General features: G+C 44.4%; 2 protein-coding genes across 2 annotated transcripts; one reads left to right on the plus strand and one right to left on the minus strand.

Annotated features, from left to right (window-relative positions):
- Positions 1-1,493: 1,493 nt before the first annotated feature.
- Positions 1,494-3,154, minus strand: LOC18022494 (peroxidase 64). The gene is made up of 4 exons (XM_006405207.2): positions 2,882-3,154; positions 2,592-2,780; positions 2,330-2,492; positions 1,494-2,071 (listed from the first exon to the last, which is right to left on the minus strand). Exons 1-4 carry the CDS (start codon positions 3,083-3,085, stop codon positions 1,674-1,676), a joined length of 954 nt encoding a protein of 317 aa, XP_006405270.1. The 5' UTR covers positions 3,086-3,154; the 3' UTR covers positions 1,494-1,673.
- A 6,226-nt stretch (positions 3,155-9,380) lies between these two features.
- On the plus strand, positions 9,381-12,854 carry LOC112088556 (uncharacterized protein At3g60930, chloroplastic-like). The gene is made up of 5 exons (XM_024158951.1): positions 9,381-9,564; positions 11,066-11,823; positions 11,873-12,478; positions 12,681-12,684; positions 12,778-12,854. Exons 1-5 carry the CDS (start codon positions 9,381-9,383, stop codon positions 12,852-12,854), a joined length of 1,629 nt encoding a protein of 542 aa, XP_024014719.1.
- The last annotated feature ends 3,476 nt before the right edge of the window (positions 12,855-16,330 follow it).

The raw sequence follows: 16,330 nt of genomic DNA on the forward strand, positions 1-16,330 counted from the left end.
TCGGTTGAAGGACGAGTTCCTCTTCCTGGTCGTCTTCGTCATCGACAATGATCATCTCCTTAGCGATAGCTTCTGCGGCCTCACCATCATTCTGCTTGGCGTGTTTTTCGCCGTTTGCTCTTCTTCTCCGACCTAGCAGAGGTGGTTCGGTCGGTGTGGACTTCTTCACCGCGGGTGTCACCAAGTCGGACGGATTTTGCTGCACCCCTCCGAGCCTGTTTGCGGAAGTCGCAAACTCGAGGATGGTTGGTCGCAGGCTGAACCTTCGCAGGACATCTCCGGAAGTTCCCGTCACTCCGAGGCGTCGATTCCTGATTGGGTTCTCCGTTTCGAGTCTCTCCGCGAAAGAGTTGTTCTGCTTTTCCTGCACGTTAAACTTTTCCATCATTGCTTCGAGCATCTTCTTCACCTCATCCAGGGTTTTGGCTGTCACGCTCGCATCTGTCACAGGAGGATTCTCCTTGCTTCCGGTAGGATCTCCGCCATTGTTTTGGTCATCTCTCCGTTCGTCTCCAGACATCTTTTCGGATCTCGTTCAAGAAATTTTTTGGTATAAGAAAGCTTTATGTCCCCACAGACGGCGCCAAATTGTGTGAGTCGTAACTCGCACAATCAAAATTTGTTAAGGAAAAAGAGGGATCTAAAGCTTCTAAGTGAAAATCTCAAGAACAAAGATTGAAAAGTAGTTTTATTGCTTAGGGTTTCTATGATTGCGTAAAAGTTACATAATGAGAGAATTACATCGACTATTTATACTAAATCTACAAACCGCCTAGCCAAGATTCTCTCCCGAGATTCTCGGAATTTTTCCTTTTCTCTTGTGCGGCTAGCGACTTCGATCCTTCTTAGGGTAAATTCCTCTTGGGCTCGTTTACTGGATCTTCGCGGTTACCCAGCTCGGCCTGTTAATGCTTTTGACCCTTCGGCTCGGCCCATTTTCCTTCTCTTTTGGCCCAATCCACTCCTCGCTTCCGGGTGATTTCTTGGCTCAGGTATGTCGGAGACCTTCCGGACCGGGACCGGCTCAGTTCGGTTCTTCGCCTTCCTTGGTTTGGCTCGGTTAAATCGAGCCTTTGATTTGGCTCGATTTGGCCGAACCATCACTTGGTTCGGCTCAGTTCGCGACCATGCCCGGTTCGGCTCGGTTTGTGATGGTGTCCGGTTCAACTCGGTTTTATTGTGTCGATTGCGTTTTGGTTCGCTTCTTCCTTCGGTAAATCGTAAAATCGAGCTTTCCGAAACCTAATCTCGACATTTAGTCTTTTTTAGGCAGTTAAGCTCGTGAGGGTGAAAACCGACCCCAACATCGTCTTTCCATATAAATAGTCTTTTGGTCATTTTTGTTCTTAATACTGATGTTTGTTGATGATTATGCGTATTTGACATCAATTATAAGAACTGTTTTGCACAATTTTATAATTGTTTAAAATCATTATTTATCTAGAGATCATACTACCTAATGTTTTTGATGGTGGTGGTTGATTGTAGTGAAAAAAAAAAGAATAGAACAGTTGTTCGTAAGGGCATTTAATGAAAATTACTGCTGACACAAGCACACACGATAGAATGGTGGTTCTGATACAAGAAGTTCAGCCTTAATCATTAACGGCCTATTCACAAGGAATGAAGACATAAAATGTAGCAATTTTCTGTTGGAAGCTGAGATTGAGAGTCTAACGAACCCTCCTGCAGTTATGCCTGACCTCTTTACCATTCCCACTGATACTACTCATCTTGATTATGGACTTCACAAAAGCCCTCTCGTATTCTTCCATGGAACTCGCGTACTTGGCCACGAGTTTTTTACTTGATGGAGTAGTGAGAAGCGCTTGGTCAGATGAGAAGAGTGACTGGCCTTGCATAAGCATCTTGTAGTAAACATTGTCGAAGTACGTTGTGGTTGCATCCATGGTCGCACCAGCGTTTTTCACCTTGTTATGGGCAGGGCAAATTACGTTCAAGCTGGCCGCGAATGATGGGTTTAGTGTTGGGTCGACCTGTTTTTGTAAGTTGAAGTTGTGGATCCTATTCTGGAACGATGAGCAGTGGGCAAATCCTAGTGTGTGTCCTCCTGTCAATTCAACGAAACATTCCAAAATTAATAACTAAGATCTTGTATTTGTTAATTACAATGTTCAAAAAACTGTTAGACATGCTGTATACCACCCTGTGTCTAAACTGTGTCTAAACATGCTGTGTCTAAACTTATCTTTTAGCATTGCTCAATAATTTTTTTTAGGAAATCTTAATTTTTCAATATACTAAGCGAACATTACACTTATTTTTTGAATTTTGGTATATCTTAAGTAAACAAGAGAATGTAGAATACCCGAGAGAACAACAAGATCGTGCATAGAGAGGCCTCTTTGGCCAAAGCTTTGTTGCAATTGAGATATGTTGAACGTAGGAGCTGGTAGTTGTCTTGTTTCTATTGCCTTTGATATTCTTCCATCTTTTCTCCCTTTTGGAACTTCCCACGTTGGCCCTCCTGACTATTATAATATTCACAGATAGTATGTAGAAGAATCATTCATTTTAATCATATCAAATAAAATTAGTATTTGGAATATATAAAATGGTGCGGGACTAACGAGAGCGACTGCATCTCTTGCAGCGAGTGAAAGGATATCTGCACAAGAGACAACACCGGGACATTGCTCTTCTAATGCCTTCTTTGCATTGTCAATCACATAAAACGCATGGAGTGAGATGTTAGGAGGTCCATCTTTCTCGGCTTTGTTCTTTCCCTTCGAGTCTAAAAGCACCGACGCATCACATCCCTTTAATCATCATAAATATTCACCGACATTATTTCTTTAATTAGTATATGCAGACATAAGATTGAATGATGACAAGGAAGTGGTGTGTAAATAGTAGATACCCTAACAAAGCAGTCGTGAAAATGCATCCTCAAGAGTGCAGCAGGGACAGTTTTGTCGTTCGACATTGCTTTCTTGACTGCATTGGTTACAATGTGGTCGGCTTGTGGACATGACTGGTCGTAGTAGTGAGGACTGAGTGCTTCAACGTTGAATGAAACTGATAAGATGACCGTGAGAAGGAGATAGGGAAAATGTGCATTCATTTTGGTAAACTTCGGAGTCGTAATTACTTACAAAAATTTCTAAAATCTTTGTAACGAAAATAAATGTTAGATCGAAAATTTTGGGTTGCTTAGGTGATAGAGAATTAACAAGATTTTATAGTCATAGATAAAGGTATTTAAGTTTTGGGTGATGGAGTTGTTAAGAGACGATAAGGTTGTTAAGCAAATTAGGTCACAAAGACAAGACTCGTTTGGTTGTGGTGGAGTAGAGTTTAAGCATTTGTAATTTAGATTCTTGAAAATGACAGATCAAGACAAAGGAAAAAAGTTCAATAGAGCAATAACATGTATGCTGTACGAGAGATTTATTGTTTAAGTCAAATTAACGAATTTTGAATAATGTTGATGGATTTTGACATTTGATATTGAAACTCTAATTAAGTAACAAGGTATATTTGGTCTGGCTGGAGTAGAGTTTAACCATTTGTAATTTAGATTCTTGAAAATGACAGATCAAGGCAAAGGAAAAAGGTTCAATAGAGCAATAAAATGTGTGTGGTACGAGAGATTTATTTTCTAAGTCAAATATAATTAATGAATTTTGAAGAATGCTGATGGATTTTGACGTTTGATATTGAAACTCTAATTAAGTAACAAGGTACATTAGGTCTGGCTGTAGTGGAGTAGATTTTAAGCATTTATAAATTATATTTCTTGAAAATTACATCCCAAAACAAAAGAAAAGGTCCAAAGAGTAATCACATTGTGTACGTTAAAAACTAACGAAATTTTTAAGAAAGTTCATCGAATTGGCATTTGTTATTACAACTCTAAACACCCAAGTCTGATTTTTAAGACATTCAAACAATCAATAAGTATGTTTTTCATAATATTAAAACAACTTACCAAATCCTGTCGAAACAGAAAACAAAAAAAATATAATTGTTTGTCGAATAGCAGTTAAAAAAAAAAAACAAAAAAAAAAACTTTCGTTGAAACAAGAAAAGCAAAAGGCATGGTGTCTTAAACGGTATCATTGACCCGTTGTCCACATGTACAGGTTAAGTGGCTGCCTGTTTTCTTCTTCTTGTTCTCCTGCAGTGTTACCTATTAATTATTTTTGTATTTCGCAAACGAATAAACTTATTAGGTCCCCTCAGTAGGTCAGGTTCGAATTAAATACAGTGTTTTCAAGATCGATTTATATATTTTCAAACAGGTTGGAGTTTGGGAGTTCAATAACGTGAACACCTAGACGATTAAGTGGCTGCCTAATCGCTCTTCAGAGCTTACTTACTTTTAACGTGCAATTTTTTTTTACTCAATCCGACTTTTTACACCCTTTTTCCATTTTTGTTGAAAGTGCAATTTTTTTTTTTGTTTACTAGTTTCACATTTTAAAGGGTTAGGTTCTAGTTCACATATATATGCAAGGGTTGGGTTCTATCATCATGTATACAAGTTTTACTAATGAATAAGTTTTAAATATGCAACGAGCCCAAGAGTCCAAGAGCCTAAGAGCCCAAGAGTCAACTAAAAAATGCAACGAGCAACGAGCAACAAGCAATGAGCAACGAACAATAAGCTACGAGCAACGAGCCCGAGCTCGAGCCCGGCACCGGCGACGGCGATGGCGCTCGTAGGTGTTTTTGCATAATGCCCTTTTACTTCCACAATGCTGTTGACCCTTATTGTGAGAAGGTCATATATATACAATAGATTTTTCTCCTTGGTGAGCAATGTGGGACAAATACACTTCCACTAAACTTCCACTTTTAGTTATAGCCAATAGGAACATTTCATTTCCATAGGCTCAAACTCAAATCTCAAATGAATTTATAATGTCCATTTGCTTATTAAACTTCATTTCTTATTCACACAAAAACTCAATATTACAAGTCCAAATGCTTATTAATATTGGGTTCCAACAATCCCCCACATGAATGACTCTATACATATGCAGACTCGAAAGATTATGCAGACTAGACTCAAACTAGACTACTGACTCGACAAACGGATTTTTCGAGAGTATAAGCGAAAACTAACTGTGTCTGAGGAAGTAGCATTTTTCAGCCTTGAACCACTCATTGTTAATATCTGTCGGATTTCCTCTTCAGGAAGTGAACATGATGTCTTGAACCACCCGGATTTTGGTGTAAACCAAATCAACAGATACAACCCAGCTTCGTCTTCTCGTAGCATTCAGTTCTCTATTGTGTTCATTGTGGCATTGAACGTGCCTGGTTTATCATGAGTGAACTTGGAGAGTATAGTCTTGTCTTTGTTCTCCTAGAAACGGCCTCATTTCACACTCACTAGGTGATTGCCAAGTACCTGTCATATACACAGAAAGTATCCTGTTATACTCTATATACATGTATATGAAGGCTATGGTCTTATTTCATTAAAAGCCATAAAGCTTAACCTTACATAATTACAGGAAGCATTGTTTATCATCATGGAAATTGAGCATTTTTACAGTGCTTTTCTTAGATTCTGCTTGATTTAGTTGTCCCTTTGAACCAATCTCTTGGGATCTCCAATCGCGTAGGTGGGGTTGCCATCAAACATCCTCTTTCGTGATAGGCAATAAGCCCATTCCCTTAGATGATTTAATGATTTGATCTCGCGGCAAGCTTTTGGTGAACGGATCCACTAAATTTTCCGCTGACTTGATGTAATCAACCGTGAGTACACCACTTGAGATCAGATGCCTAATGGTCTTATGTCGTCTTCGTATGTGACGAGACTTGCCATTATACAGATTATTTAGTGCCCTAGAAATAGCCGACTGACTATCACAGTGTACACGTAATGCTGGCACTGGTTTTTCCCACATTGGGATATCTTCCAAGAAGTTCTGAAGCCACTCTACTTCTTCTGCTGCTTTATCTAAAGCTATGAACTCTGACTCCATGGTTGATCAGGCCAGGAGTGTCTGTTTGGAAGATTTCCAGGATACTGCTGCTCCAGCGAGTGTAAAGACATATCCACTTGTAGATTTGGAATTTCTAGAATCTGAAATCCAATTGGCATCACTGTACCCTTCTAACACTGCTGGTTCTTTTCCGAAGTGCAGCCCATAACTCTTAGTGTATCAAAAATAGTTCAACACTCTAGTTATTGCTTTCCAAAAATGAAATCCTCCGGTTTGGCCAGTCCATTATAGCTCCGGAAGTTGCTAGAAAAGACCATCCCAGAATCACTGGATATGTTGCATCTCTCGTTTCGACAATGTAGAAGTCGACATGCACTATGCAATCTCCTATTCTCAAAGGAATTTCATGAGCTATTCCTTGAGGTGTTGCATTTGAATCATCAGCTAGGCTAATCTTTGCTCTAGTCCTGCGCAGGTGTCTAATACCAAGTCTCAAAGCAATTGCCTTGGACATCATGTTAAGACAAGCTCCAGAATCACATAGCACGTTTTTAAACGTTTCTCCTCTAATAGAACAAGAGATAAGAAATTGACCTGTAGTCTTGACCTTATGGAGAATTCGAACTTGCCTTTCTCTGTAGGTGTTGGCTGGTGTCTCAAACGCAGAATAGGATTCACAAAAGAAACCTGCAGCGTCATATTCAATGATTGAATCGATGTATGGCATCTTTATCTCGCTGCACGTCTGGTCTTCTTGGATTGAAGAGTCGGCTGAATCTTCAACACATTCCTTTGCCATCATACAAGGCAATGATTCCTGCCAATCTGGTTCTTCATCTGAAACTTGGTTTTCTTCTTCCTGAGTTGCTTTTTAGGTGCTGGAGGCTGAAGTTGGGACAGGAGATGTATTATTTTCTTCTCAAAACCCGGAGGAACATCTGAACGACCAACTCCCGCGGTCAGAGGAGTCGCGACCGCGGGAAAAGTGCTCTTGGCCGCGGTCAGGACGCTTGGACCCGCGGCCCCGGATGTAAACTGCTCGTAGTCCGTCTCTTCCTTCTTGTACTTGATACGAACCTCTCCAGCTTCTTTATTGGGTAGACTAGCATCATATGAACTCATACCAGGGCGTTGATGTGCATCTTCATCAGGATCTTTGGGAGATTTCTTAGAAAACCTCTCAAATTGCTCAATGTTGGGCATCTGCTCCATTCTTGCATCAATCTTCCGTGCTTTGAGCTCGAGTTTGTTCAGCCTATGCTCGATCTCTTGCAACTCTTCGTCTGTCTTCTCTCTATACCAGGAGGTGGACTCTCTGACTTCTTTAATCTCTTGTTTTGATTCAGCAATATCACTTGAGTTTTGTATGATGTCATACCCTTGTCTTGTCTGCTCTGTTGCGACTTGGTGGATCATCCCAGCTAGTGTTTGTGAGTCCTTGTGGGTTTGCTCTTCCAAAACTCGAACATGATTGGCCATCTCATCGAATTTTTTGTTGAACTCTTCAGAGATTGAATCAATTTTCTTGAGCAGGGTGTTTTCTGTGAGAATCTGCTGATCAAGGAACTGGTTTATCATCCCTTCGAGGCGTCCCAAACGTCTGCTGATCCTCAAGTTGTCCTCTTGCTGACTAGGGTTCTGAAGTGGAGGATTGTAGGCGTGTGGCTCAAAGTAGGTCGGAGGAGGACCATAAGGATCTTCCCGGCGTCGAACAGTCTCTCTGCGCCGGTGGTAAGGGTGGTTCGGCTGGCTGTATCGATCCATGTAGCTAAGATTTCGGCCTTGGTATTCTTCTCTGCGTCTTGTGGCTTGAGGAGTGTTATAGAAACCTTCCTCATAGTATATATTTCGATTTATAGGATCCATATCTTCTGAAATGGAAACAAAATAACCGAAAAATGGATTGTTGCAGAAAAAGGGGTTCTAGAGTCGATTTACTAACCTTTCTCGGGGTTTTGCAGAAAAGAAAACGTGTGCCTTCTCCGGCAACGGCGCCAAAAACTTGATGTGTGGGTGGTGTGCTGAGGGTGTGTCAAGTTTTACCCTAATTGAAATCAATAGCCGCAAGTGCACAGCTGATCAATTGTAATACTTAGGGATCGAATCCACAGGGAAAGAGGATCTTTTGCTGCAAAAAGCCTTTGAAATAAGTTAAATTAAGGAAGTCTAGAACAAAAACGGTTTAGTGGGGGTTTGGTGGTGTCTTTAAAATGTAAAAACGAAATATTAAAAGAGAGTACGAAAATTAAATGGCGTAATAACTAAACTTAACGAAAATAACTAAAAATGATAAAAACGGATATTCTAATGCTTAAATGAAAATGAACTAAAAAGGAAAGACAATATTGAACTAAAGCTTAAAGAAAAATCGGTGTAAATCAATGGAGAAAAGGCGTTGGGCTTCAGGGAAGTTTTCTCATGGGTACGAACGATTCAAAACATTGCTAGAGAGGAAATTTTGTAAGATCTTAGCTTAAATTTTTCGAACTGGAGTCACGGACGTATGAATACGCCACTGTCGTGATCATAGACAACTATCTCTCTCAACCCTGACCAGTAGGTTTCCACTCTGGCCCTGGAAGAGAAGAGATGCATTATGTTTAAGACTCGTCCTAATTCACAAATCGCCCATAGGTAGGTTTCCACTCCTATGTTTGTTTTGCTCTCCCAAACTAGATCTGATACCTGATGAACACTTTCGTGTCACCAAGCATCTGGATCAGATTGTAGTTCATGACGCTACTCTCATGCAGTAAAAACGAATTCAGAAGAAAAAGTTCTAAGATTCAGCTCAATAGCCAATGGAATCCTCATCGAACATATAAATCCCCATCGAAAATCCCTTAATCCCAACAATAAAACTACTCAGACATAATGAACGAAATCAAAGACATAGTATTAAGAAGTAGAATAGAAACCGAAATTGAAAAAGAAAGAACAAGGGTTCAAGAGAACAAATCTCTCTCTCCCTAAAAGCTAAAGCAAAAACAATGAAAGTATGAAGTAAATAATTTGGTTCTCTAAGGTTACACCCGATTTCTAGGGCTCCTAAGACATGTATTTATAGTGATCAAGACCTCTCTGGACGTCACTTAGGGTTTCTCCAAATGTGGGCTTCACTTAGGGTTTCTCCAAATGAGGTTTCTCTAAATGTGGGCTTCAAAAACGACGAGGCGTTTTTCGAGAAAGTTGCCGACCCGTTTCGTGTTGACGATAACGACGAGGCGTTTCGCTAAGGACGAGGCGTTTTTTTCTCAGAAAGTTGCTGAGTCGTGTTTCAAGGTAACTACGAGACGTTTTTTCGAGAAAGTTGCCGAGCCGTTTCGTGTTGACGATAACGACGAGGCGTTTCGCTAAGGACGAGGCGTCTTTTTCTCAGAAAATTGCCGACCGTGTTTCAAGGTAACGACGAGGAATTTTTCAAGAAAGTTGCCGAGCCGTTTCGTGTTGACGATAATGACGAGGCGTTTCGCTAAGGACGAGGCGTCTTTTTTCTCAGAAAGTTGCCGACCGTGTTTCAAGGTAACGACGAGGCGTTTTTCAAGAAAGCCGAGCCGTTTCGTGTTGACGATAACGACGAGGCGTTTTGCTAAGGACGAGGCGTCTTTTTTCTCAGAAAGTTGCCGAGTCGTGTTTCAAGGTAACGACAAGGCGTTTTTCCGAGAAAGTTGCCGAGCCGTTTCGTGTTAACGATAATGACGAGGCGTTTATGTTAAAAGTGCCGAACCGTATCGACAAAGCATGGTTCGGTTCGCGCAGCTTGATGAGATATTCTCAAATAACCGTAGCTGTGTTGTGGGTTCGGTTTACCTGGACAACTCCATACGGGAAGCGTTTAGCAGCTGTTAGTTCTTTCCAAGACATTTTGAGCGTTGGTGTGTATGACAGACGCGCCAGGAAGTTATGCATTCGCTGCGGATTTCACGCGCCTTCATTGAATACCTTTGCGCCATCCCGAGGTCCACGCAGACTTCACGCGCTTCGGTTGTTCTATAAATAGGTGAGCCCCTTTGTTCCTTCTCATAATCTTCAGATCCACTCGTTTTCACTAAAAGGTAGCTCTCCCTTCTCTTTTCTTTCTCTCTCTAGTTTATTTATTTTCCGGCTAGGGTTCCGAGGTCTCCGCCGCCTCAGATCTTTTCCCGACGAAAGTTGGCCGCGTAGCATTGTTTTTTCCGTACCAGCTGTAAATCATGTCGAACCATTCCAACGATTCATTAGATTCACTCTTCAACTACGAGCCGAGCCGTGTAGACGCCGAGGTGAGAGGTGTAACATGATCCTCCGAAAGTGGCAAGGCGTCGAATCGCTCAAGTCTGTCAGGCGCTCGTTCTCCAGATAACGAGCCGTCGGTTTCGACGAGCCGCCCTCAGGTTCCCGCCGTCGACGAAGATGTTGATCATGCCACAGTGAAAGCCGAGGAGAAAGCGTTTCCCTTTGATATGTTCGAGGCCAAGCGTGAATTAGAACGTCTCATGGCATCCCGAGGCGCTTCTTCATCTGGGTGAGGGAAGCAAAAACGAGTGAAAAGGCAAAAACCTGACCCGCCCGGCTCTACGCTCTCCTCCCCCGACTCACTCGAGGCGTTGAGATGTCGTTTCAGGATATCCGAGGCGATAGAATTTGTCCTTCCAGAGAAGAATGACCGAGCCGACAATTCCATTGAGAATCACTTTACTCTGTAAGAGGCGTTCTTTGAGCTTTGTTTTCTCTGGTTCCCGATCCCCGGAGTTATCCTTGATTACCTCTGGAAACATGGGATCTCAATCGGGCAGATCATGCCGAGGGGTCTACGGCACATGATCGGTATTCTGGTTCGAAGCTTTGAATGCGGGCTCGACATCGAACTGAATCACCTGCTAAACTTGTTGGAGATCAGAAAAGCTCCGAAGGGAGGCAGATTTTATATCTCCAACAAGTCTAATCGTCGAATCATAGGCGGCTTTCCAAGCAAATCAGTTTTGGACCGAGCGCTTTTTTTATGTCTTGGTGAACGAGGCATCAGTCGGCGAGAACTACGTTAAAAAAACCAAGACCGCTTGGGACCACTTGGTAGCCGATCCGAAGCTTTGCCTCAGCTCAGAACTGTTATCGTATAATCTTCCCTTACCGAGCTGATTGTTTTCGTGTTGTTTTTGCAGTTCGGAACATTCTTCCCCCAATTCCCGACGACCTCTTTGTTGTACGAGATTCTCTTGCGGCTCGGAGAGTTAATTGGAGGAAGCATTTTACATTTGAGAGAGTGGAAAGAGTGCGAGCCATCCTTGCCGGAGTACCTGTTAGCTCCTCGTCTTCAAATTCTTCAGGAGATACAAGGGAGAAAATGGTGATCATCACTCTCAGAGACAAAAAGAGACGTGAAGAAGAAGAAGCTACAAGACGAGCTGCTGAGGCGGCTCAAACGGAGGTCGAGGCTGTCCCTCAAGACGATCCGCCGAGCCGCGAGGAGGTAGACGTGAACCGAGCCGCGAATGCGAATGTTGCCGAGGCGGCTGTGACAGGGGTGGCGCCCGAGGTGGAGCCGGGCGAAATTATCCCCGAGGCGTCCAGAGAAGGCTCCGCAGCACCAAGCAAAACGCCGTCTAACTCGGCTATCTTGGCCCTGCTGCAATCGTCGAGGCCCACAGCTTCGAGCCTGTTGAAGCACGATGCTGGTCGAAAACGATCAGCTACTGACAAAGGAAAAGGAGTGGCCGAGCGGCCGAAAAAGAAAAACAAACCGACGACCGGCGAACCTAAATCGCGCAAACTGGTTGTCGACGATCCGGACGCTTCCACGGTGATGTTCGCGCGTGTTAATAATGCCAACACGCGTCTTCCGCCTCCCGAGAAGCTTAGGAGGCCGAGGTCCTACGGTGCAATGGCGCAGCGCGACACCAAGCTCTTTTACCTTTTTCTTGTTTGTATACGATTTTGACTAAGTACGTAATACACGCTTTCCTCTATAGTTCGTGGCGGCTATCAACGAGCTAATGGCTGAGTACGAATCGGATTTGGTCAAGGTCGAGCGTCGCCTGGAGGGGGCTCGAAGCGAAGCTGCGGCTGCAAAAGGGAAGCTGGACGAGGCAACAGTCAGGATCAAGAGGCTGGACGAGGAAAAGATAGTCCTCCGTGCTGACGTCGACAAGGTGTCGTCCGTGGTCACTCTTCTCGAAGAGGCTAGGAGAGCCAACAGTGCCGAGGTGGCGCTGCTGAAGAGGCGTATCGAGGCCGAGGATGCCTTGTTCGACGCCAAGGTCAAACACGCGAAGAAAGAGGCGAGGCGCGAATTGACCGCCAAATTCCAAGAGCGCCTTACCAAAGTGGAGGAAGGTCTCGCCAAGCTCGAGAAGGCCAGGAGTGACGAGAATGAGTTGGGGCAAATCAAGAGTAACTTTGCTATGATTGACCAGCTCCGGAAGCCCGACGACTCAACTTTGGATGCCGAAGAGGCAAAGTTAAGGGATTGGGAGAGTGAGTACATCAACGACGAGGCGTACGAGCGCATCGTATCCGAGATCCGAGGCGAGCTGGTCTTTTCTCCTGTATCGCCGGAATCGTCGACACCTGCTTGGGTAACGAGCCGATCGAAGAAACAGCGGCTAATCTGGGCGTCGAGAATCCGACCGGATCGAACACGGGCACGCCGGCTCTTACGAACCTCCTTGCCGAGCGGGAGACGCGATCTTCGGCTTTATTCCTCTGTTTTTTCCCTTGTTTTTCTTTTATGTTCTCCTTTTTGTGCTAAGTGCCTGGATGGCTTTATCCGTTTTACAGACTCGTATGTATTTTTGCTGTTTGGCGCTTGAATTGATTTTCAGACTGATGGCATGATTTTGCTATAGTTATATCTACCTTCTTTGTTCTGTCTTAGCGATATTGGGGTTTTATGTTTATCGTTTCGTGACCAACTCTGTTGGACGGAGAATGTCTTTGTCCCCGAGCCGTTAGAATAGTTTGGTCGGGACAGGCTATCTTATATTGAATAGGCTTTGGTTAAGTTGAAAGGTCCCGAGCTGGGGGTTGTCTCTTTAAAGAGATTGTCGTTCTTTTGTACCTTCGACCGTAAGTGCCGAGGCGTCAGACTTAAGAAGGAGATAATGCGAGGGTAATTTAGGTTGGGGATTTAGTTTTGGCCGTTTTGAGGCGCTAAGTTTGGAACTCTTGTTGCAGAGGTCCATGTCCTGAGACGATATCGAAGTTTGATCGTAGACCGGCGTTCCCGAGAGGGTGAATGTGTTTACCGGGTTTTAGGAGTTCGTTTCGGTTTTAGAGAAAGCGATGTAGTCTCGACTTAAGTCTCGTGTGCGATGACGAACCGTGGTGACCGATACGTTTTTGGTCTGAAATTTGTATAGTGCGCTTGATTTTAATCCATAGAGGATGTAGGTTGCACCCTCGTCCTAGAAAAGGTGGTTAAAAGTCCATTTAGAGAACTTTGTGACTGTTGCCTCACTGTGGCCAGCAACGAGGCGAGGTGTTTGGAGACTTAGTTTGCCGACGTGAATACAAGGACAAGTAAAAGTCCGAGGTGACAATGAATAAATTAGAATACCGAGGTGAACATCAAATAAGTCGCTGGTTTAAAACGAATGAGAAAAGTAGCCGAAGCGACAATGAACGAATTAGTATTCCGAGGTGAACATTTAAAACGAACAGAAAATTGGCCGAAGTGGCACTGTTACTAGAGACGGTAGTCGAGCTAAAATTGTATAGTTAAATGAAGGTATGTGTATACGTACCCACTCCCCCCCCCTTTTTAAGAGGGGGGACAGCTGAACCCGTCCGAGGACGGGCTGCCTACGTACCATTTGCAGGGATCAAGCCGTCCCGTAGTTCATGTTGACCGTGTTGTCGCCTTAGTGATAATACTTCTTCAGATGCATTGCATTCCACGATCTTGGAATTGCTTCGTCAGCTACCGTCGCAAGTTCGTAGACTCCTGGGCGAACTACTTTTGCAATCTTGTAAGGACCTACCCAATTTATTCCGAGCTTTCCTGCATTCTTCTCGGCAGTGTTTTGGAAAACTTTTCGAAGGACAAGCTCTCCTTCTTTAAATCTTCGACTGTGGACATTTTTGTTGTAGTATCTCGCCGTTGCTTGTTGGTAGTTCTGAATTCGGATTAGAGCCTGGTCGCGCCTTTCGTTGACCAAATCGAGTTCGTCCAGTATCATTAAGTGATTCAAGCCTTCTTGTCCCGACAGAAGTCTTCGTCGAATACCTGGGAAATCCACCTCGGGGGGGATTACGCATTCCGCTCCTTAGACTAGAGCGAATGGAGGTCCGACTATATCCATCGACCATCTCATGAAAGGATAAGGTGACGAGATCGATGACAGCAGCTCGGTAGGTTGGTGAATTGTTGGCGCGTGCCGTTGACACTTCTCGCACTTTGCCGTAAACTTCTCGCAGTCCTTGACCATCGTAGGCCAGAAGTAGCTGTGCCGTTTTATCTTGATCGCGAGAGACCTTCCGCTGGAATGGTTTGCGCATGCGCTGCTGTGCACTTTGTGCATGATCTTTCTTGCCTCTGGTCCTTCGACGCATGTCATGAGCGGTCCTGAAAATCTTCATTTAAACACCTCGCCGTCGACGAGGACATATCGCGCGGCCTGAGCCTTTAATTTGCGGGCTTCCCACTTGTTGGTTGGTACTTCTCCATCGGCGATATACACTCGGATGGCTCCGAGCCATTCTTTGTCGCAGCCGTACTCCAGCTCGGCTGCTGAGGCGTCTTCATCCATAGCGACTGCTTCGTCGTTTTCTGGTTCCTGCTCGGGAGGGTTTATCAGCCGAACCCTTCTACCTCTTCGATGCTAGGACGTTCTATGAATTCGACTGGAATTGTCCGTCGGATATCCGGGTCTGAAGTCGAAGCAAGTGCTGCCAAGGCGTCAGCCGAGGTGTTTTCGCCTCGGGATATTCGTGTGAGTTCGAACTCGCCGAACTTTTGCACCAACTCTCTGACCACCTTGAGGTAAGCTCCCATTCGTCCGTCCTTCGCCTCGTATTCACCGTTAAATTGATATGCTACGAGCTGTGAATCGCAAAAGGTTCTTATATTAGAGCTGTGAATCGCAAAGTGCTAGTCGTATGCCGGCGATCAGCGCTTTGTATTCTACTTCGTTGTTCGAGGCGTGGAAGTTCAGGCAAAAAGACTGCTCTAATATTTCTTCGGTGGGAGAGGTGAGACGGATTCCTATTCCCGAGCCTTGTTTAGACGACGAGCCGTCGACGTGCAGCATCCATACTTCGTCTGGGGTTGGCTTATTTGTCTCTTTGGCCGGAAGTTCGATGAGAAAATCTGCAAGCACTTGTGATTTTGCAGAAGACCTATTCCGATACTCGATGTCGTACTCGCTCAACTCTATGGCCCACTTTGCGAGCCGGCCGGATTGGCTCGGGCTGTGTAGGAAGGAGCGCAGCGGAAGTGTAGCGAGCACAACAATCGAATGTGATTGAAAATACGGACGCAACTTGCGAGCCGAGACTACGATGGCTAGAGCAACTTTCTCGATCTGAGGGTAACGAGTCTTGGCGTCGGTCAGTGTCTGGCTGACGTAGAAAATGGGTTTTTGCTCGTATCGTTCTTCTCTTATAAGCACCCCGCTCACAACTGTAGCAGATACAGCGATGTAGAGGAAGAGAGGCTCTCCTTCAACTGGTTTCGCCAAGATCGATGGGCTTGCCAGATAACTCTTCAATACATGGAAAGTTGCTTCCCATCGCTCGTCCCACTCGAATTTCTTATTTCTCCGAAGGGTGTCGTAGAAAGGCAGGCACTTGTCGGTGGAACGGGAGATGAACCTGTTTAGCGCAGCAACCATTCCTGTGAGCCTTTGCACTTCGCGCTTCGTCCTTGGAGTGGGCATCTCGATTAATGCCTTGATCTGTTTGGGATTCGCTTTAATGCCTCGGTGAGTTACCAGATAGCCGAGGAATTCTCCCAAGGTGACCGTAAATCTGCACTTCGCCGGATTTAGTTTCATGTTGTGTTTGTTCAACTGCTCGAAGCATTCCCGTAGATGCGCGATATGGTCTTTCTCCTTGAGTGATTTGACTAACATATCGTCGATGTATACCTCCATGGTTTTTCCAAGCTAATCCGCGAACATTTTATTGACGAGCCGTTGATATGTTGCCCCTGCGTTCTTGAGTCCAAATGGCATGACTTTGTAGCAGTATATCCCACGATCAGTTATAAATGCTGTTTTTTCCCGATCATCAGGATGCATCAGGATTTGGTTGTAGCCGGAGAACATGTCCATGAATGTTAACAGCCTATTTCCCGCAATGGCTTCAACGAGCCAGTCGATGTGCGGCAGGGGGAAACTGTCTTTTGGGCACGCCTTGTTGAGGTCAGTGAAATCCACACAGACCCGCCACTTGTCGTTCTTCTTCTTCACAACCACTGGATTCGCGAG

The sequence above is a fragment of the Eutrema salsugineum genome, unplaced genomic scaffold (assembly GCF_000478725.1).
Source record: "Eutrema salsugineum unplaced genomic scaffold, Eutsalg1_0 scaffold_14, whole genome shotgun sequence".
Lineage (NCBI taxonomy): Eukaryota > Viridiplantae > Streptophyta > Magnoliopsida > Brassicales > Brassicaceae > Eutrema > Eutrema salsugineum.